Source organism: Apiospora marii (assembly GCF_038362585.1).
Source record: "Apiospora marii strain CBS 49790 chromosome Unknown utg000011l_segment0_segment0, whole genome shotgun sequence".
In the NCBI taxonomy this organism is placed as follows: domain Eukaryota; kingdom Fungi; phylum Ascomycota; class Sordariomycetes; order Amphisphaeriales; family Apiosporaceae; genus Apiospora; species Apiospora marii.
The window spans coordinates 2,871,131-2,891,899 of record NW_027117382.1 but is presented as its reverse complement, the minus strand read 5'-3'; the positions used below and the strand labels follow the sequence as shown (position 1 = coordinate 2,891,899).

The 20,769-nt window shown below is 54.5% G+C and overlaps 11 protein-coding genes across 11 annotated transcripts; 6 read left to right on the top strand and 5 right to left on the bottom strand.

Annotated features, from left to right (window-relative positions):
- Positions 1-431: 431 nt before the first annotated feature.
- PG985_014000 (uncharacterized protein) lies at positions 432-1,104 on the top strand (the record flags this gene model as incomplete). Its single annotated transcript, XM_066833766.1, has 2 exons — positions 432-434; positions 541-1,104. The coding sequence occupies 2 exons, from the start codon at positions 432-434 to the stop codon at positions 1,102-1,104; spliced, it is 567 nt and encodes a 188-aa protein (XP_066678506.1).
- A 538-nt stretch (positions 1,105-1,642) lies between these two features.
- PG985_013999 (uncharacterized protein) lies at positions 1,643-2,105 on the bottom strand (the record flags this gene model as incomplete). Its single annotated transcript, XM_066833765.1, has 2 exons — positions 1,643-1,862; positions 1,960-2,105. The coding sequence occupies 2 exons, from the start codon at positions 2,103-2,105 to the stop codon at positions 1,643-1,645; spliced, it is 366 nt and encodes a 121-aa protein (XP_066678505.1).
- Positions 2,106-3,218: 1,113 nt separating this feature from the next.
- Positions 3,219-4,812, bottom strand: PG985_013998 (uncharacterized protein; the record flags this gene model as incomplete). Its single annotated transcript, XM_066833764.1, has 3 exons — positions 3,219-3,270; positions 3,344-4,507; positions 4,604-4,812. 3 exons carry the CDS (start codon positions 4,810-4,812, stop codon positions 3,219-3,221), a joined length of 1,425 nt encoding a protein of 474 aa, XP_066678504.1.
- Positions 4,813-5,684: 872 nt separating this feature from the next.
- PG985_013997 (uncharacterized protein) lies at positions 5,685-6,619 on the top strand (the record flags this gene model as incomplete). The annotated part of the gene is made up of 2 exons (XM_066833763.1): positions 5,685-5,808; positions 5,889-6,619. The coding sequence occupies 2 exons, from the start codon at positions 5,685-5,687 to the stop codon at positions 6,617-6,619; spliced, it is 855 nt and encodes a 284-aa protein (XP_066678503.1).
- Positions 6,620-7,202: 583 nt separating this feature from the next.
- PG985_013996 (tagatose 1-6-diphosphate aldolase) lies at positions 7,203-8,146 on the bottom strand (the record flags this gene model as incomplete). The annotated part of the gene is made up of 2 exons (XM_066833762.1): positions 7,203-7,992; positions 8,064-8,146. The coding sequence occupies 2 exons, from the start codon at positions 8,144-8,146 to the stop codon at positions 7,203-7,205; spliced, it is 873 nt and encodes a 290-aa protein (XP_066678502.1).
- Positions 8,147-8,765: 619 nt separating this feature from the next.
- PG985_013995 (uncharacterized protein) lies at positions 8,766-9,319 on the top strand (the record flags this gene model as incomplete). Its single annotated transcript, XM_066833761.1, has 2 exons — positions 8,766-9,166; positions 9,229-9,319. Coding segments are annotated over 2 exons (492 nt in total), but the record flags the coding sequence as incomplete, so codon positions are not given.
- A 28-nt stretch (positions 9,320-9,347) lies between these two features.
- PG985_013994 (uncharacterized protein) lies at positions 9,348-11,649 on the bottom strand (the record flags this gene model as incomplete). The annotated part of the gene is made up of 6 exons (XM_066833760.1): positions 9,348-9,538; positions 9,603-10,587; positions 10,646-10,666; positions 10,734-11,395; positions 11,433-11,473; positions 11,537-11,649. The coding sequence occupies 6 exons, from the start codon at positions 11,647-11,649 to the stop codon at positions 9,348-9,350; spliced, it is 2,013 nt and encodes a 670-aa protein (XP_066678500.1).
- An 872-nt stretch (positions 11,650-12,521) lies between these two features.
- On the top strand, positions 12,522-14,583 carry PG985_013993 (uncharacterized protein; the record flags this gene model as incomplete). The annotated part of the gene is made up of 4 exons (XM_066833759.1): positions 12,522-12,544; positions 12,612-13,807; positions 13,887-14,021; positions 14,090-14,583. 4 exons carry the CDS (start codon positions 12,522-12,524, stop codon positions 14,581-14,583), a joined length of 1,848 nt encoding a protein of 615 aa, XP_066678499.1.
- Positions 14,584-14,817: 234 nt separating this feature from the next.
- Positions 14,818-15,789, bottom strand: PG985_013992 (esterase/lipase; the record flags this gene model as incomplete). The annotated part of the gene is made up of 1 exon (XM_066833758.1): positions 14,818-15,789. One exon carries the CDS (start codon positions 15,787-15,789, stop codon positions 14,818-14,820), a length of 972 nt encoding a protein of 323 aa, XP_066678498.1.
- A 1,590-nt stretch (positions 15,790-17,379) lies between these two features.
- On the top strand, positions 17,380-18,477 carry PG985_013991 (uncharacterized protein; the record flags this gene model as incomplete). Its single annotated transcript, XM_066833757.1, has 3 exons — positions 17,380-17,560; positions 17,614-17,756; positions 17,953-18,477. 3 exons carry the CDS (start codon positions 17,380-17,382, stop codon positions 18,475-18,477), a joined length of 849 nt encoding a protein of 282 aa, XP_066678497.1.
- A 906-nt stretch (positions 18,478-19,383) lies between these two features.
- On the top strand, positions 19,384-20,471 carry PG985_013990 (uncharacterized protein; the record flags this gene model as incomplete). The annotated part of the gene is made up of 2 exons (XM_066833756.1): positions 19,384-19,503; positions 19,644-20,471. The coding sequence occupies 2 exons, from the start codon at positions 19,384-19,386 to the stop codon at positions 20,469-20,471; spliced, it is 948 nt and encodes a 315-aa protein (XP_066678496.1).
- Between the last annotated feature and the right edge of the window lie 298 nt (positions 20,472-20,769).

Genomic DNA, 20,769 nt, shown 5'->3' with positions numbered 1-20,769 from the left:
GTACCATAAAGAGACGAGTAATATAAATTGCGGATCAGACGTACGTATCAGATTAGCATGAACACAAGTGTCGCCATACAACTGTTTTGGTGACTTCATTTTCATGTGATAAGAGGGTGGGAGTCATGAACAAGCCAGTCAAAAGGCATACCGTGAAGAACTGACCACCTTGAAATCTGCCTTTCCCTCAACACCAATGTTTTTTCCAGTCCTGGCACTGTATAAATAGGGCCACGTCCACACGTGCTTCAACCAGCCCCTCATCATCCAGACCTAAATTTCCATCTTCATCCATCAGACGGCTCACCGCATCGTCAAGGGAACTCTCAACAACCACTCCGCTTGACCTGAAAGGTTCCCAGTCACCATTCACAGCCACCCAGCACATCGCATCTCGTACTCTTGAATACAACGAGTCAACACGCCTCAAGATGGTACGTTACAGAAAAACATCGCATTCTTCAAGTAACGTTCTTTACAACGACTAGAACAAAGCCATTTTCTGTTGAAACTGAAACACGTTGCTGACATTTTTTCCAGGCTCTTGTCGCATCGAACGACCAGTCGACCAAAGACAACAATGGTTCGCACCGCAGCCCGGGTCACCATCACGCCGATAGAAGCAAAGGCCGAAAGAACTCGGTTGCATACAACCAGAACTGCTCCTTGTTCATCACTGGTCTTCCTGCCGACCTTGATGTAACTCGCTTCATGGCGCAAGGCGCCAACGTCCAGATCGGCAAAGTCGCCGCAATCCATCTCCATGATCACAGTCCCGAACACCGAAACAAGGCCGCCACGGTAACAATGTGGACGCGTGCCAGCGCCGAGCGGTTTCTCCGGCTGATACACACGGGCCGATTCAGCATTGGGAGCCGTCCCATTCGCGCCGTCTGGAACCGCAAGGGAGTCGGCCCGCAGACTAAGGAAGGTTCCAGGGTCGTCGAGGCCATCGGACGAAGCGAGCAGGTCGATCCCGATGTACTCATCCCGCGCTTCCGAGAACGGTTCCAGTTCGAGTTGGACCAGGTCGAAGTCAAGCTACGCGGTCCCAACTGGACGGTGGTGGAGTACAGGTTCGGCAGCTTCACTGACCAGGCCTAGAACGCCTGGAAGATGCTTGAGCATGACTCCGAGGAGAGCACCGTCTACTATCGATACCTTCAGGACCCTTGCGAAAAGGGATATCCATCTGGGCCTATTCTTTCTCTCTGATCTTCCCTACTCTGTAAGTGGTCCCATGTCCTAGGAGTTAAAATGTATCGATTTTGCTAACCAAAGGCAGACAGACGGTAGCTGCGCAGGATCATGACGCAGCGTAAGACCACTACCTCCTGCGAAACACATAATCAAGGGACTTGCAGCATATCTGCCGACGCTCTGTCAATAGTTTTGTTGCGGCACGATATGAGATATGAAGGAATAGCCAATCTCGGATGCTTGTTTTGTCTCATTATTCCAGAGGCATCTAGGATGCAACCGCAGGGCAATCATTGTAGAGTAATAGTCATGGAAAAGGAAAATAGTAAACAACTGTCTACAGACAAAGCTCTGTCTTATCTATTGAAGTGAATTGGCAGTGAGATCCGCGTCCCTATCAACATCGGACCCTCGGTAGACATCTAATTGGCCCACTCCTCTCTTAGCCGACGACCCCGGACACCCCTGAGGGTAGTCTGGAGAAGCACGCGAACGACTTGATCATGCCTTGGAGATGGTAGGGCTGGAGATCCCAGCTTCGGTAGTCTGTGCTCGGGAAGAAGTGCGCCTGGCCGATGATGGTGTCACCGACCTTCAGATCGCAGTCCATGGCGGGTTGGCAGCCGGCTTCGGTGGCCGTGGTAACGTCGGAGCACGGTGTGCTATGAAACGAGCAAACCCAAGTTAGCAAACTATGATGACACGCTCCTCACGGATACCTTGATTGCAGGATGTGAAACTTCGATGGAAGTCACTCACGTGTAGGCGTAGCAGTCGTACCAAGTCTGGTGCGGTGTCAGGGTACGCGCCTGGGTCCACTCCCCCGCCAGGTCGTAGCATTTCTGGAACTTGAAAGGCTTTGGGTAGCAGTCGCCGGTACCGTTACCACCGGAGCATAGTTTCATCTGATGGTTGGACTACTGTTAGACTACTTCCTGAGCAAAGCGACTTAACTTGGGTATGGCCTGACGATCGGAGAGATGGGTAAATCGAGAATTGGCGGAGCTTTTTGGCTTACATCAGCTTGGACCGTACAAGCCTTGTCATCACGGGCGTGTAGGTGGCCGTGTCCATTGCCGTAAGTGACCTGAGAGCACGTGGCCAGCAGGAGACCGAGGGAACTTGAGAATGTCTTCATGGTATATTATTGCAGCTCGGAATAATTAGTGTGGGCTGATTCGGTGGGTTTCCAACTTTAGATACTGGAGCCAAGATTGTGCGATAAAAGCTTATATACACAAATATTCAAGTGATGTATCCTTGATGCTGTTGGTTGTCCATCAATTCAGGGGCTTGGGGGCGTAGGCCGGGATGGTGTGCGGCCCTGGCTTCACAAGCGACCTTGCTTGCCATTAATCTTGTTGCTACCTTTAGCTGCCAGGCTGAGGACAAGCCGGCCTTTAGAATCACTTCCATTCCACCTGGTACGGAATTATTAGTGATCCTCGCAGGTCTCTGAGACTTGTCCTTCGAACGTGGCGGTTCCTTGAGGACTCACCGTCAATCGCTCTGGACCCCTGCATATAATCCCTGTAGTTCATCGAGCTAGCACGGCCCTTACTTAGGTACGAACGGTGATTCTTCCAGCCTACTTGATTGGCCAGCTTCTAATCACACCGCGTCAGCGAGGACTAGCACGCCAACCCCAGCCAGAATTATTTTGTTTGTTTTGGCGATATGCGGTTGGTCACTCGTCATTCCTGCGTGCCTGCCCCTGACTACACCAACAGGCAAGTCCTCTCACCCTTGCATCATAGGTGTTATCCCAGTGTTGTTGGTTCCGAAAGTCTTCTCATCTCGTTTAACCGATCGCCGGTAAATCACCTTTATCCTTGCCTCCGGTCGCTTAAATGAACCAACAAAGTATTTGCTGTGAATTCCAAGTACGAGTCAATCCGCATCAATTGGTTTGATATATGAAAACGGAAGCTGAATAAAAATGATATCATTATTTCGTATGAACGTATGGAACTTTCTACCATCTCTTGGCCAATCGCCAAAAGGCCACGATGGTAAATTTACCGCCTAGCGGCCGGTTTCTTTATGAGAATGTATAGTGCAAGGTAAGACCTGTTAAAGCATTAGCAGTTGTTCGTGTTGGAGTATTACTCTAGTGATAAAAGTGGAATGGCTTGGGACATACACTACACCGGTGAAGCAAAGACCAGAGATGACTCCGAAGCCCATCAGGTACTTCGGCGAGTCCTTGGACGGGAACAGGTATGATCCGTAGATTTGAGCCAAGTTGCCCATAGCGTTGACGAAGGCGAGACTGATGCCGCGAACTTCGGCGGTCATTGTCGTGAAGGTAGAGCTCGCATATGCCAGCGAGAGACCGTTAGAAGCCCAGAGACCAGAGGCCATGATGACGAGCAGAGCATATCGGGCCTTGAAATCGTAGACTGCGCAGGTGATGATGGAGCAGAGACAAGCCACGCCCATGCAGCAACCCAGAACCAAGCCTCTCCAGCGAGGGTACTTGTCCATATAGAATACAACGACTATCGTCACGACAAATGCGGCGACGTAAATTGGGATAGTCATGTACTGCGCGTTGACAGTCGAGTAACCGAGACCAGCCACCAGAGTCGGGTAGAAGTAGGACAGCGTAGATGATCCGACAACCGCCATGTAGCCGACGACAAACAGCCAGACCTTCCAGTCGGTGAGGGCCACCTTGAGAGCCTGGAAGTGCGAAAGCTTGGGGCCGTCCTGGCCGCCGTCGAAGCGCGAGGGGTCGACCATGAGCCGGCGGATGGCCAGCTCGCGCTCGGCCTCCGAGAGGCGCTTGGTGTTGGCCGGGAAGTCCATGAGGATGAAGGAGGCGACGATGGACCAGCCGGCGGTGGCGGCGCCCTCGACGATGAAGAGCCAGCGCCAGCCCGCGAGGCCGTGGGCGCCGTCCAGGCCGTTGGTGATGGAGCCGGCGATGAGGCCGCCGAAGGCGCCCGACAGGATGGCGGCCGAGATGTAGACGCCGAAGCGGCGGGCCTGCTCGTCGGGCTTGTACCAGCTGGACAGGAGGAGCAGCATGCCGGGGGCGAAGCCGGACTCGAGCAGGCCGACGACGACGCGCAGGCCGATGAGGGACTCGTAGGTCTGGATGAAGGCCATGCCGATGGTGGCGCAGCCCCAGAGGAACATGATGGCGGGCAGGAAGATGGAGGGCTTGGTGCGGGCGAGGATCATGTTGGAGGGGACTTCCCAGAGCACGTAGCCGATGAAGAAGACGACGAGGACGATCGAGTAGCGGTCCGAGGTCAGGTCGAGCTCTTTGTCCATGCCGGCGATCTTGGCGTTGCCGATGCTGTAGCGAGAGAGGGTGGTTATCAGTCATGCGTTCTTCATTCGCGTACTATCATATTGAAATTCACGAGGCAGTCGAGGTCATCGGCCTACTTACTTCGTCCTGTCCATGTAACTCAGCAGATACATCACCCACATCGTCGGGAGGATATAGAGATCAATCTTGCGGACCAGCTTTCGCTCCTCCTCGGTGTCGGCCACATAGGCCTCGGCGTATTCATGTTGGGACTTGGGGTTTGTCATGTTCTCGGAATCGACGAACTCCTCGTGCTCTCCCGAAGCCTTGTCGGAGTGTTTGACATCCATATTAAGGGCTTGGCGGCTCATTTATATAGGAGAGTTGATGTCGATGACTTGACTGCCCTCAAGAAAACTTTGAGGTATTTGAGTCGGTGTGGAGTGAAGAGGCGAGGTTCCTGTGATCCGAATTGGAACAGATGCAGCCAAGTCTTTATAATCAATTCAGCCTTCAATCTCGATATATGACCACACGAGCTTACAAGGCAGGCTAATGATCGGTGTAGTTCCCAGCCTTGGATGTCCGGACAGTCGGGAGCCAGCAAATCTGGCATTCCAAGATTTGGGACTTCCCCATACTATCTCCCCCGGTTCCCATCATGACCCACCATGGCGTGGTAATAATTCTCCCACACGGGGTACAGGGAACCACCCTTGCCCCCCGCATGAGGGTGCTGACTCGAGCTAGATAGATTCTGAGCTAGATGGCACCTTGGCGCGCAGCTGGGGCTGGGTGGATACTAGACTCGGCACGGGGTCTCGACCCCAGTAGATGGATCCTCTTGCCGCGTCTCGAGGTCAAGGTCGGACATCATGCGACTATACGTGCCCCGATGCGAGAACGAGCCTCGATGGTTATCCACTTTCCCCAACTATCTATTACGCTATTTCCAACTCGGTCGCATAGAGGCGCAAATCCCCCACACGACGTTGGGTATGAGCTAGCAGATAGACGCGGGCGACGAAAGATCGTAGATATATTTTATCGCAGTATCTCGCCTCGTTGTCGGATATCTTCATGATAACCACTTCAACTTGATACCCTCGACTCCCATCACAGCTTCTCAGACCACCAAGCAACTTCATCATTCGCCTTCATTGAACCCCAGAAACCGCACATCGACTTTCTCACCTCCCCCTCCAAACCACACACATACATCATGTCTCCCTCTGCGTTAGAATCGGCGGCGAGCGGCGAAGCTCCTGTTGTTGACAACTACCCCTCCACACTGCCCCAAGCTGGCCACAACTGGCAAATCACTCTCCAAGATAAGGTCATCGCAAGTAAGTTTTCACCTTCTCACTTCCCACTCCGACGCGATCAAAGCCCTTGATCCCAAGCTAATCGTTATCCCAATCGTCAGTCACTGGCGCAAACCAAGGAATCGGTCTGGGCCTCGCCGAGGTGTGTCTGGCTAACGGAGCAGGCAAGGTCTTCTCCATGGACATCAGCCAACCCGGCGACGACTTCGCCGCCCTGCTCAAGAAGAACCCCGGCCGCCTCGAGTACGTACAGACCGACGTGACCGACGAAGCCTCGGTAAAGGCGGCCATCGACGAGGTGGCGACGCGGGGCGGCCGCTTCGACGGCATGATCGCCAACGCGGGCGCGACCAAGCACCAGCCCGCGCTGGACTTCACGCTGGAGCAGTTCGAGCGCCTGTACAAGCTCAACGTGACGGGCGCGTGGCTGTGCGCCACGTACGCGGCGCGCAAGTTAATCGAGCTCAAGACCAAGGGCTCCATCGTCTTCACCGCGTCCATGACGTCGTACCGGCCCAACCGCGCCGCGCCCTCGGCGCCCTACGGCGGCACCAAGGCCGCCGTCCGCAACATGACGCACACCCTCGCCATGGAGTGGTCGCAGTACGGGATCCGCGTCAACAGCATCAGCCCCGGCTTCGTCAAGACGGCTTTGACCTACTACGTCGAGACCAGCCCCGACTGGGACCTCAAGATGAAGTACTACGGCGGCATGCCCCGCTTGGCTCTGCCCCAGGAGCTGGGTGGTGCGTACGTCTACCTGCTCTCCGACACGGCGACGTATACTACGGGTATCGATATCCCTATCGCCGGTATTGTTGGTGCTTGGTAGAGGGAAAAAGCATACGAACTGCATGATGGAGTTTTGGGGTTTCACATATTGTACATAGCATGGTTCCAATGGAACGGTTTCAATAGACTATACATGTTCAACACTACATCACTCGGTGTCATATTCTCGTTATCATCCGTACTATGTGCCCGTCATGTGAGGACATTCCAGTGGCGAACGCTAGAATATCTGAATGAGCAACTATGGGTAACATATCTTTTTACCAATGTGGCGATATGCGAGTGAGATCTACTAAAGATGGCAGCATCAGAAAGTCTGCTAAAGCTTTGCAATCTTTGCAAACTAAAAACTGAAGAAATGGACTATCATCCTGAAGCACTTACTTCATCAGACAACAGATGCGCATGGGCTGGAAAAGAGAACCGACCGGGATGTTTGAAAGTATCATATATCAAGGCCCGGCCCCTAAAGCCTGTTGAGAGAATAGTATTTTGCCTTCTAGGTACGATCAACACTACAACATACACATCAACGACAAAACTCGAGACTGAAGTAATAAACTACGATTGGGAATGGATATGATGAGATGTTCAATTGGTATCTAACATTGGGGGTGTCCACACTACGCCTTCCCTGCCGACCCAGTGACGTCCATCTGCCACTCCATCAACTTCTGTATCGCCTTGGTCCCGTCCTCCATCAGCGTCGTCAGGTTCGCCGTCGCCGCCTGCGTCTTGATGTACACGAGGTAGTCATCCAGCACCAGCTTGTTAACGTTGATCTTGCTGCAGCCGCCCAGGATGCAGCGCTTCATCACGTCCTCGGGGAAGTCGTTGGTCCCGTGCAGCACCACGCGCACGTCGGTGTCCTTGGAAGCGGACAGCTTCTCCCGGACCTTGGCCAGCCGGTCGTACTCGAGCACGGGGCCCCGCGCCCCGTACTCGCCGTGCACGTTGCCGAAGGCGGGCGCCAGGAAGTCGATGCCCGTCGCCACGAAGTCGTCGACCTGCTCGGGCGTCGTCAGGGCGCCCTCGAGGTCCGCGGTGTCGGCGATGCCGTCCTCGCCGCCCTCGATGCGGCCCGGCTCGGCCTCGGTGCAGATCCGGTGCTCGTTGCAGAAGGCGACGAGCTCCTTGGTCTTGGCCAGGTTCTCCGCCATCTCGTAGTGGCTCATGTCGACCATGATGGAGTCGAAGGGCAGCTTCGCGGCGGCGTGCCGGATCAGGTCCGCGTCCTGCGCGTGGTCCAGGTGGATGGCCACGGGCACCGAGGCGTCGCGCGCCGCCTTGGCCGCGGCGTGCACCAGCAGGCCGTCGCTGTAAGTGATAGCCCAGGGGAAGACTTGGATGATGAGCGGTGCCCGCTTGGCTTCGGCGGCGCGGATGAAGGCGAGGATACACTCGATGTTGTATCTGCGCACAATGTTCGTTAGAGAAGGAAAATGAAGGTAAAAAGCGAGAGGCGTGTGTTTGGATCAACTTACGCTATCGGCGCCACGACGCCATATCCGCCCTTCTCAGCATCTGAAAGGATCTTGTAAGTCCTGTTGTCCTTTTTCCACTCCATTTTGTCAGATGTGCTTTTTCCTTTCTTCGTTCAAGGAGGCTTGCTTGTTCAATCAGTTCGACGGGTGGTTCACGAGACTCGAATCGTCAATGCTTATCGAAACAACTTCCGAGCCTCAAAAACAAGTCGGACATGTCGCATCATTAAGCTGTTCGTCATAACGCATTTGCAGACTCGGACGAAGCCCGACATGGTTGTCGTTGCCCCACCCCAAAGGTTGCATGGCCCCTTGCCGCACCCCTCTTGACCCCAAATATCGCCAGGGGTAAGCTGGATCTCGACCAGATTTCCCCGCATGTGGAGCATCTCCATCATCCATCGCGTCTCGAGGCACACAGCGCGGCTAACGTCCACCGCCCCAATGCAACCCCTAACGGCAAAGGCCTCCCTGCCGCGGTCTCATGACGTGCGAAAGACTTCAGCAAAAGGCGGATTAGCATAATAGCATCAACACCACCCCCGCATCGTAGCTTAGCGAACTACTTATGTATCCTTAAGTAATTAATCCTACCTTACTATCGAATCTTGGTCCTGCCAATCATCAATCAGCCAATAAGTTATCATATATCACATTAGTATCTCTTCTCTACTGCTACGTACCCCCAATATCGAATCCAGAATGGCGTCAGTGAACAGCAAACTCCGCATCGCCATCGGCGGTGACGATGCCGGTTTCGACTACAAGGCCAAGCTGGCCGCAGACCTGGCAGCGGACCCGCGCGTGGCCGAGGTGATCGATGTCGGTCCCAACTCGCCGAGCGACAAGACACCATATCCCCAATACGCCATTGAGGCGGCTGAGCTGGTGGCTTCCGGAAAGGCCGACCGCGCCCTGCTCATCTGCGGCACGGGGCTGGGCGTCGCCATCAGCGCTAATAAGGTGGCCGGTGTGCGAGCGGTGACGGCCCACGACAGCTTCAGCGTCGAGCGCGCGGTATTGTCGAATGATGCGCAGATCTTGTGCTTAGGGCAGAGGGTCATCGGACTGGAGCTGGCGAGGCGGTTGACCAAGGAGTGGCTGTAAGTTCTCCTCAAAACTTCACAATGGTTATCGTCTCTCATATGCTTACTCTAAACGGCAGTGGTTACACGTTTGATCCAACCTCAGCGTCAGCGGCGAAGGTGCAAGCAATCAACAAGTACGACATGCAACGCTCACATACGGTGGCTGCTGTATGATGTTGGAACAGAATTGGCTTCACTACGACACACGAGCCCACTCGGCTATCAGATCATCGCGAAGTGCCGCCATCGGCCAGCCTGTCCGGGTTTCGCAGGCGTCAATGAGGGATAAGACGGCCTTGCGTTTTTCTTCATCTTGCACACATAGTCCAGCTGTGGTTTCACCGAGCATTAGCACAGAATCGCGCAAGCCGGTGGTATGGCTTCTTTCTGGGGAACGGTATTGGGCAGCCAGGAGTTTTAGCACTTGAAATTGCAATTTTCGGATACGCACCTCCAAACAAACACTGAGCCGACATGATCTGACTGCCTTCATCTCGTAGCTCCATCGCTATCCCACAGATGGTGTTCACCGCATCATGCAGGATCTTCTGTGTCTTGAGATACCCGTCGAACCCAGATGAAACGACAGGGCGATGTAGTGTGATGAGGATGCGGATAAAGTTATAGATCTGTATCGAGACGGCATATCGCGGAGGGTGAATCCATATCGGCATAAAAACACTCTGAGGGTCCGCTAATGGCGTCGGCAACGCCTGAAACCCAGGTCCAAGGAACATCCTCCAGCGCTCGAGCTCTGACAAGAGGGCCTCACCCAAATGTGCACGCCTCTGCGCCGTGTTGTCGCCGCTGTCGCTCTTGGCGCAGTAGTTGACCGTTTGCGAAAGAAGATAGACGATGCGGTTGGCCAGCTCATCCTGGCTCAGGTCTGGGTAGTCCACCAGCGGCCGCCAGAACGAGAAGCAGCGCCGCCGCTCCCGGAAGGCGGCCCAGATGTCCTGACGCAGCCACGCCCACCACACCGACTGCCGCAGGCCGCCCGAGACGCCGTTGACGTTCTGCGAGCGCTGGATCCAGAAGACGCCCTTGAGGTGGCGCTTCCAGTTGCTTTTGGAAGAGTCGAGCATCTCATAGGTGGAGATTACCACTGCGACAAGGTCACCGCTTGATGTCAGTATGATGAATAGTCTTGAAATAGAAACTTCGCGACGGGGTGCTGTCTTACGAGCAGTGGCCAGGAGCTCTTCCGAGTGTGTGTATGATTCGTATTGAAGGGCTATCTGCAGATAGTGTAGCGTCTCGTAGTAGTATTGCACCGCCATACTGGATGGATCTGATTCTGTCGACGACAGAGGTGTGACCGCGTGAGCGCCAGCTTGGATGGACGTGGCGCGATGTCGGGCGCACAGCGCCAAGATCGCCTTACACAAGCCCGTATTCCGTAGAGCAAGCCTGATGGCATGTGTAGAGAAGTGTTTCTGTGCAAGACCATAAGTATCAAACAAGTCACAAGCTAAGTGCCGACGGGTCACGTACATGTGGATCAAAGAGGTCCAGCTGGCAACATCCCAGAGTTAGCAAGTAAATTGAATGTGCTGGGATCGCCACCATGAATCTCACGTACCCATTGGCTGGCTCGCTCGGCAAAGACCCGGAACAGATTGGCCTCCTCCGACGTCAGTTTGACATCCTGGTCGAGCGACCACGCGTGTTTCTCAAATGTGCCCACCAAGGCCGGTGCACCCGTCGTATCCTCTCCGGCGATGGGCTGGTTCTCGGTGCCGATCGGCCGGGACTCAGCATGGGGGTGGCTGGCGGACGACGAGGAGTCGTCTTCAAAGGGGGCCGGGCTTGGAGCGAGCGAGAAGTTAGCGTCGGCCTGGGCCGCGTCGGTCGCCAAGAGGTCGAGCCAGCGGTTCGAGGCCATGTCGGCCGTGAGCTGCTCCGACGCTACCGTGTCCGGCGAGTGCGCATAGTGGTACGTCTCGGCTATTGCCATCAACGAAGGCGCGGGTGGACCTGCATGTGGAGCTGCTGACGGTGCCGAGGCCGGGGCGGCTGGTGGATGGGGTGAGGAAGTCTCCGTCATGATGTGGAACAGGTTCGTCGACTCCCGTCTCTCAGGTAGAGCAGTAGTCACAGCCCCTGCCGAAAGGGATGGGTCGATATTGCTTTGGCTATATTGCCGCGGCGCGGCGGGGTTCCTACTTGCTTCCTCACTGTAGACACAGTCGCGTTGAGCGATCGAGCAGGGCCCGCATATCGGGACTGCCGTGTCGTCATCAGCTCCAGTTCAGGCAACGCGACTCCATGGAAAACATACGATTCTCGTCACATTTCTTGTGTCTAGACCGACAAGTCAAGCTATTACGGATAGATTCAGCTATGATTTCTCTGTTGGACTACTATGGAAGAATGGTGGCCTACCATCCAGTCCTAGTGCGAAGCCCTCGAGACCTCGACTTGCGCATGCGCTTAGGCTTCGAGGGCTGTGATCCATCCGTGTCCAGACTCCGGGCCGGAGTATCGCGGCTGTCCATGGTACACTTTCGATAAAGTAAGCATTAGGCTGGGTTAAGAGCGCGCCAATTGGCGTTTCAGGAATTGGAATGAAACAACGAATGGGTAACTGGATTCCAATTGCGTGTGCGTGATTGTCAAGCGTGACGGTGAAAAAAAAAGTAGGGAAAGAGAAGTTCTCGTCTCGGGGCACTTTTCTTGGATGGCGCCAGGGAAAAAGAAAAGCCCAAAGGGGGCCTGAGGCTGGCCATTGGAGAAACGAATCTGCAGCATGCAGGGGAGACCGGCGGCACGAACCCCAACGCTATTCCCCGCAAACCCCAACCCACCCCAGCTTTTGCTACCGTCGTATCGACCCCGCACCATAATGGCAACTGACTCGCGTAATATTCAGCGCACCCGTCACCATTACCCGCACCCCATTCGGAGATTCCTAACTTGGCAATGCGAGATGGGGCTAGTCTGCATCATGCGTAGTACGTCGCATTATCTCACCCGGCCACTATGCGAGGCCCCCCTTAGTCAATAGTAGATGGTCACTTGCCGCCAATTGACTCGGAACGCGGGTAGGCGTCCGACACTAGCCGAGAATCGTGGTCGTGTGGGATGGGACTCGAGTCGCGGCCGCCTGCCCTTGACTAGCAGAAACAAAGGGTCTGTCTACCTTGGAAACCACTCAGACACCCGTGATCACCGTGCAATTCGTATGCAATGTCGCTGATCCACGATAGAACCATGTATCTCAAATAGGGCCTCCAGCGCTTTCATCCTGTGAAGGCCAAACTTCAGTCCATTTCCAATATTGCTCAGGTGTCATTTGAAGGGCCATTCTGAAGTTGCTTCTTTTGCCAAGGACGTGTGATTGAAACAAGACGAAATAACCCACCCTGAAATGTCGGACAAGCACTTCTTTCCGTAAGTAACCGAGTATTGAAACGAAGCGATATAGGGGCCAAGTACTGACACTTCCTAATCTCACTAGCGAGACGGCGGCCAATACGCTGGTACCCAAGTACCTCAGGGCCTTCACAGCGGCCAACCCCCATCTAGGACTCATCGAGTCGGAACGGGTGGTCTATGAGAAGGGCCACGACCGGGGCGCAGTCTCGGTCATCTCGGGCGGCGGCAGTGGCCACGAGCCCGGATGGTCGGGCTACGTCGGTGCGGGCGCCCTGGCAGCGGCGGCCTGCGGCGACATCTTCGCCTCGCCCAGTACTAAGCAGATCCTTGCGGCGATCCGTGCCACCCCCTCTGACGAGGGCCACATCCTCATGATCACCAACTACACCGGCGACAAGCTGCACTTTGGTCTCGCGGCAGAGCGGGCCAAGGCCGATGGCACGTGCAAGAACATTGCCGTCGTTCCCTTGACAGACGATGTCTCTTTGGGCCGGAGTAAATCTGCCGTGGTAGGCAGGAGAGGCATGCCGGGTCACATCATCCGTGAGTTCTGCCCCCATCGATATCACAGGATTCCACTGGGCTTTGCTAATGAACGAAAAGCCGCCAAGATTGCCTCAGCAGCAGCACACAAGAAATACCCCTTTGATCGATGCGTCAAGCTGGCACAAGCAGTCAATGCCGAAGTCGTCTCCATAGGCTCTGCACTCGACCACTGTCACGTCCCGGGACGGGCCAAGCATGAGACCCTTCCCTCTGATGTGGTAGTCGTCGGTGCTGGTATCCACAACGAGCCCGGTGCGCAGCGGTTAAGCCCCTTCCCTCCGGTAGAGGACCTGGTTAGTCACTGCCTCAAGCTCCTCTGCGACCCGAACGACCCCGAGAGGTCATTCGTCGACTTCCACGACAACGACTCGGTTGTGCTACTGATCAACAACTACGGCGGTGTCAGCAATCTGGAGCTGGGGGCCCTGACAGACGAGGCCATGGTTCAGCTGAGCCGGACGTGGAACATCAAGCCTGCGAGAGTGTTATCGGGGTCGTTCGAGACATCGCTGAACGGTCCAGGGTTCTCCATCTCTCTCTGCAACCTCACTAACGCCGCAAATGCCGTCTCCGCACCCGTCAAGGAGCTGTTAGAGCTCTTCGACATGAAGACAGACGCGGTCCACTGGCCTAACGTCTCCTCACCCGAAGCGTACGAGGCGAAAGATGTTGCTACTACGAGCCACATCGAAGATCGGAGTCCCGAGTTGACGCATGATAACGACATCAAGGGTGAGTTCATCTCCCAGACACGATCAATCCGTCGGCTGCAAGTGTGAATTTGTAAACTAACATGATGTCAACAAACCAGTCGCGCCCAGCTTGCTCGATTCGGTGATCCGGACGGCCTGCCTAGCAGCCATTGCTGCAGAGCCAAACCTAACGAAGTGGGACATGATCATGGGCGACGGTGACTGTGGCGAGGCAGTACAAGGTGTTTCAGAAGGTAAGTCAGCGGCCTCTTGATGCCCCCGACTTGTGGTTACAGCGTTCTCTGACCTTGTCGTTTGATAGACATCATCGCGATCCTGGACCGCGGCGAGAACAAAGAAGGCTCCATCATGAAGTTCCTCCTCGCCACCACCGACGCCGTCGACAACATGGGCGGCAGCCTAGGCGCGATTCTCGGCATCCTACTCTCCGCCTTCACATCCGCCCTTCAAGACGCCGTCAAGAGCAACAATGGCCAATGCACATCTTCCACGTACGCCCAAGCGCTGGCCCAGGCCGTCGAGACCCTGAAGAAGTACACGGGCGCGCGCGAGGGCGACCGCACCGTCATGGACGTCATGATCCCCTTCGCCGCCTCCTTTGCGCAGACGGGCGGGGACTTCGCGGCGGCGGTGCGCGTCGCCCACGACAAGGCCGAGGGGACGCGGCACCTCAAGGCCAAGTTCGGCCGGGCTTCGTACGTGGCTGAGGCACAGGGGCAGGCGATCCCCGACCCGGGGGCTTGGGCGTTTTACGAGTGGGTGGCGGGCATGCAGCGGGCGATCGAGCAGCAGTAAGGGGGCACATCGGATGGGTAGCGTTGGTGAATCATTTGTATACTTGACGGCGAATGTACCATCATATATCTTGGAGAGTTTCGAAGCATTGGATTCAATAAACAAGTATGAGTGATCTTTACCTACTACTTCCAGTGTTTGAGTTCCATGTTCAAATTAGGTCTCATACCCACATCAATGTCATGACCATACTCATCATGATCCCATGATCAGGTCGGCACCCTGCGTTGCGCCCTACTGGATCCGCAGCGCCTCCTTGAGCTCCTTGACGATGAGCGCGTTCATCTTGTCCTTCTGTTCCCACTCCGGCGTGCCAGGCTGGCACGTCTTGTCAAACGCATGCGGCATCTCCTCCATGACCTCGTTCACCACCTTGCGCTTGTCGTCCTTGAGCTTACCAGCCAGCTCGTTCGCCTCGGGCGCGCAGTTGTCACCGCCGCAGGTGATGATGACCACGTTCTCAGGGAACAGAGACGGGTCGGTGCGACCTGGCGAGCAGCGGGGATCCTTGCGCAGCTCCGGGTCCGGCGTGTAGCATTCGTCGAAGAGCGCGGCCATCTGAGGCGGGATGGGCCGGACCGGCTTCTCGACCTGCTTGCGCTCCGCGGCGGGGACGGACAGGTCCACGGGCGGGTAGACGGCGACGACGACGGGGATCTGCACGTTTCTCAGCACGTCGTCGCTGGCGGCGAAGGTCTGGCGGAAACTGGAAGAGGCGACGAGGGCCAGCAGGCCGCCGGCGCTGAAGCCCGAGACGGCGACGCGGCTCACGTCGTAGACGTCGGGCTGGGACGCGACCCAGCGCAGGGCGTCCTCGACGTCGTGCACGGCGGCGGGGAAGGGGTCCTCGGGCGCCTTGCGGTAGTCGGCGTCGAGGACGGCGAGGCCGGGGACCTCGCGGGCCAGCTGGGCGCAGAAGGGGCGGTCTTGGCCGAACATGTGGAAGACCATGCCGCTGCCGTGCCAGTTGACGAGGATGGGCGTGGGGCCCGACGCAGCGGCCGCATCCTTGGGAGAGCGGTAAAGGCGGCCCTCAATAGTGCGGCCTCCATCACGCGAGGGAATCTGGACGGATTTTTCCTCGATGCCTTCCAGGACTTCGGCGGCGTTATCGGGCTGGGCCGCCTTGACGGCGTCGAATTGGAGGCGCGCCGCGGTGACGGCGGCTTTGAGCTCCTCGTAGCGTGCGGGGGAATGGCCAGCCATGGTAGCGAGATTTCGGCGAACAAGAAAGAAAAAACAGCGATAAAGTCAATAAAGCAGAGCAAAAATCTCTGAATCTATTTTTCGAGCAAATTGATAGAAGATGACTCGTAGTATTCGTTTTATAGAGCTGAAGAACAGATATCCGTCGCGTGCTGGATTGAAGAGGCGGTCGTCGAATTTAAGACTGCTTGGCCCACACTGCACACTCGGTTTCCACCGCGGCGGAACCGCTGCTCGCTTTCGTATGATGGACATAACTCCGTAAACGCCGGTTTCAAGCAGGTTTCGTATATGCAAACAACCGAAAACCAAAGTCAATGATATGGTAGACTGCTTCCATGAACTAATGCATCATTCATATGGAAAGTCTGGGTGAGAAGATTGTTCAAAAAATCAACAGGCACGCTTTGGAGCTGAACCCCGCTGGGGCTAGCAGAGCTAGCCCCTAAAAATGGGGAAATGGGCAACCGCCAGCCAATGTCAGCTTCGCGCGGTTGTCGCTGTCTTGTCTTGTTAGCAAGTGTCCTCCCATAACATACTTACGAAGTCCCTTGCTCGAATACGATTGAACGATGCGCTTCGGGAAAACGCAGAGTGCAAGGTTTCCATATGTTGAACGGAAGAATTATGCATTCATGCCAAGGCGCTAGCGATCTTCCAGCCCCTTTTCACTCTGAGCTTTGTGAAAGACACCCATAGTGCTGATATTCAGGAAACTTCTCATATGGCCAACAAGATGACAACCATGAGCCTTGGTATTGGTCATACCGTAGCCTTTGGATATGAATTACACGTCGATATCCCACCAATTACCAATTACCGCCCTGTCGCTCGACTAACAAGCAGATTGTCAAACCCAATGACTGACTGCGTGATGGTTTTTTCACATCCGAAGCTGACTTGAAATTATTCTCTCACATCGGTGCCAGGTATATCAGAACAAACATAGATATGATGATGTTTGCTTCGGTGGTTTGGCCACTCCTCTGTGTCCAAACTGCTTCCAAACCAATCACACAACCCGCAGTTCATCAGTTTCCACGTGAAATCGAAGAGCTAGGAGGGGCTGTGAAGTCCAATTTAACCAAATCACACCCAGTCAAAGGCACTGCCTTGCATTATTTAGGATATCCCCACGATGCGACTAATTGGCATAAGGGGAATTAGTCTGTAAGGTGTGCAAGCCTTTTTCATGGCGGCTGGTAATAATATATATCGATATGTCAATAGCCTGGATTGGATTGATTGCCAACTTACTGCTGATATTCAGTTATAGTACTCAGGCTAGTACCTATTGTTCCTTATCCGTTATCTCACTGTAGATGTTGTTATAAAAACTGTCACTCAACTTGAGATCACCCTACCTGGCCCCACTTCTGTAATCTCATCATCGACTCACCAAAATATGGCAACAAATTCAGGGCAACTCAGCTCAACTTACAAAGCACTTCAGTAACCTTGACAGGATTACACTTCATCATTTCACTTCTGGTCACTTTGCTCAGTCACTTCTTCCTTTGATCCAGTTCATTTCCGACCTTGGCTGAGAATCATTCAATTCGACGGAACCATCTTCCATGCATCTCTACCATGGATCAACAGCGCGTTCCTCTCGCGCTGATACGCGGAGACCTCACATCAACAAGCCGTGAGACTGTTTCATGCATACTCGACGGTGTTATTACAGCGTCAGAAGGTCTGAGGACACACAACCATGCGAAAGCCCCCTTGGCTTTCGAGCATGTAAACCGTCCAAACATCAACACCCCTGGTGAGCTGTCTCGGAGATCGACTCACTGGGTGTTGAACTGACCCAGTACCTAGTATCCATACGCAGACCAACCTCCTCGTTCAACATCGCCCTAACTGCCCAATCGGCCCAACAACTCAAAGACGTCTACCGGCATGCCACGGAGTGTGCTCGTGAGGCACAGCAGTATCTGTTAGGCCTTCTGAACTGGGAGCCAGTGCCGGCCTCTCTTCCTGCGTACCTGCCAAGACCCAAGTAAACCCTAGGATGGCAAAAGCCGAGCCGGGCCCAGTTCGTAAGTCGACCTAGGAAAGTTTGAACTTCTTTATTCAAGACCTTCCTGAGTTGATCTCAAACTCTCCATTGATCAAATGAGCTCTTGCTAACATTGAGTTGCTTTAAAGGTCTTCCAGACTCCCAACAAAGCCCTTTTTTGCAAAGTCATTTTGGCCCGACCCGTCAACGCCACACTCCAACCGATATTGCCATTAAATCGTGGTGATTACACACCACCATCTGCGGTTTCTGAGTCTGAGCCAGTTGCAAAGCCTACAGCTGCCAGCTCGGAAGCATCATCTTCTGAGGCATCATCTCCTCCAACGAGCGGATCGGATCAGCCTGCCACAACGCAGGCCAGAGAGAATCACGACGCCATGTTCAGCAGGTATCAAACAAGGAAGGTCTTGCGACCCAAGGCACTTGATCCCGCGTCTTTCCAACCTCTCCCCGGTGGACAAGATATCGCCGACGACGAAAATTGCAACATCTATGCAATCGGGTTCCCACGAACTTTGTTAACGCATGAGTTTGTGAACCAGCTAGAAGACCATCGAATCGGGAAGATTGCATCGGTCCAGATTAGCCCCCCCCCACGGACGACCACCCCACATGTGCCGTCAGAGCGGCCATGTGGACAAGAGCCGGTGCTGAGCGACTAATGGAAGCCATCCGGTCCGGCCAGATCTACTTCCCGGGCCACGAATTACAGGCAGTGTGGAATCCTTGCAAAGTGGCTGCTCAAAACGGCAACGGGTCACGCGTTGTGGGCATTGTTGGTCCGCCTCATCTCGTGGGCCCCTCCCCAATGATAACAATGTTCGGGAGTCACTTTACCATCGAGATAGAACAGATAATAGGCCATCTACGCACAGAGACGTTGATGGTGGTGGAGTACCGCTTCGTGTCTTATAAAGACCAGGCAGCGATTGCCTACGGGATGGTCAGAGGTGCGTTTGGAGGGGCGGGATCTGGGGTCTCGATTCATTATTTTAATGATCCTTGCGATCCAGAATTACCAGACGAAGATCCTAAATGGCTGGATCGCCTGTTGCTTTCCAGGCAAAGGGCGATGCCTTGATAAGCTCGGGTATGATCGTGAGGAATACTGCGCAACACCTTTCTTTATATAGTCAATTCATAGTGAGATGCTGCCAATCGTCTGTTGTTTTAATTGAAATGGATAATTTAATGGCCCTCTCTTAATTGTACAGTTGTGTTTCCAGGCTAGATGAGCATTTTCTTGCCTAAAGGTACTATAACATGCACCCATTCAGTTGACTTCTCTAAATCATTTCCTTCACTCACAACAATTTAGAGGTTGCTCTTCTGAACCCCCACTTCCATTCACATCACATAGCCGCACTTTCTATCGTCAGCTCCCATCCGCACGCCGGTCTTCACCGTGTTTGCTACCTGGCTCGAGTTCATTACTACCGAGCCTGGAACAGCCAGCCACCCTGTCTTTTGAAGCACCAGTCTCGGCTTTTTGTTCTATTCAGCTGACTCGATTCTGCTTCGTCTCCTTCACTTGGCGAAACCCAAAGGACATCCCACCTTTCAACAAGATGGACCAGCGAACTCTCCTCCAAGAGCTTCGCGAAGGCAGCACACCTCTGCCACCTATCTGCTCTACAAGGCCTGAACTCGCGCCAGGTTGGGGCCGGTCCGTATCCCAAGTTCGCGAGGTAAGTCAATTCTAGCAGGAATTCATTTGATGGCTCTTTTTTCTCTTGCTTTTTACATGACCGGCAGAGGACCAACACAACTCCTCAAGCAATTGAGATGCAATTTTATTAGACTGAACTAACTCGTTTTCGTACTTCAGGCCTTCCGCAACTCAACACCTAACGGTACTGGAACACAGCTCAATGCAGAGGTGGCACCATTCGAGCCCAGAGATCAAATCGACGCAAGCCTCACCAAAGAGAACGACGAGTCCGCAACTCCCTTGCCTGGATCCTCCATGAAGGCAGAACGATACCTGCGCCCTGATTGGACAGTGAAGGACCCCAAGCGTATAAACTGTTGCCTACTTGTGACTGGACTTCCCAGCGCCGTAACTGTCACCGAGTTCATCCACGAAATGCAGATTCGACGACTCGGCAAGATCGCAGCCGTCTGCATAGTCCCTTCAAACCCCTTCATCTTCACCGCCGCAGCAAAGGTGACGATGTGGAATCGGGCAGGGGCAGAGAGTCTCAGGGACGCCATCCGATCTCGCAACTTTGGCTTTGACGGGCACAAGGTGAAGGTATGGTGGAACCGACTCAGGGCGACACCGCAGGAGGAGGGACACCAGTCGCGCGTCATCCAGGTAACAGGGCACCCCAAATTGGTTGCTCCGAGCGAGTTGCTGCCGCGGTTCGCGCCGTACTTCCGTTTTGTCATGGATGACATCGTCGTGAAACAGCCTAGCCCCGAGGAGATGACGGTCGAATATAGATTCAGCTCCTTCCTGGACCAGGCATGCGACGCCTACCTTTTCATCCGCACGGCACATGCATGGAACGAAGTTTCCTGCTTTTACAGGAAGGACCCATGTGAGCCCTTCGAAGACGACCCGCCCCTGCACCAACCCCAGCGGGAAACAGGACCGAGAGAGGCTGTTGAACAACAGGAACCTGTCCTACCGCCTTCGGCTGGTGAGCCCTAGGATGGATAAGGGCGTTGCTTTCTTAAGGTGACAGTGGCTCAGGTCGGGTCAAACTTGGGCGGGATCGCTAGGCGACTGATCGATATACCACTCACAGGAAACGGATGGATTGCAAGCACATTTTCACGATGAAGAGATTTTATTGAGAACCTTCGGGCCAGACTGGAGGTTGATAGGAAATGCTCTTGTGGGTATATGGCATGTGGGATTACTGTTGACGGCCTATGCCGACGCTAGAGGATAATACTTTAATTTAAGTTAATATTACTTTAAACCAACCACGCGGCACGCAGAGAAA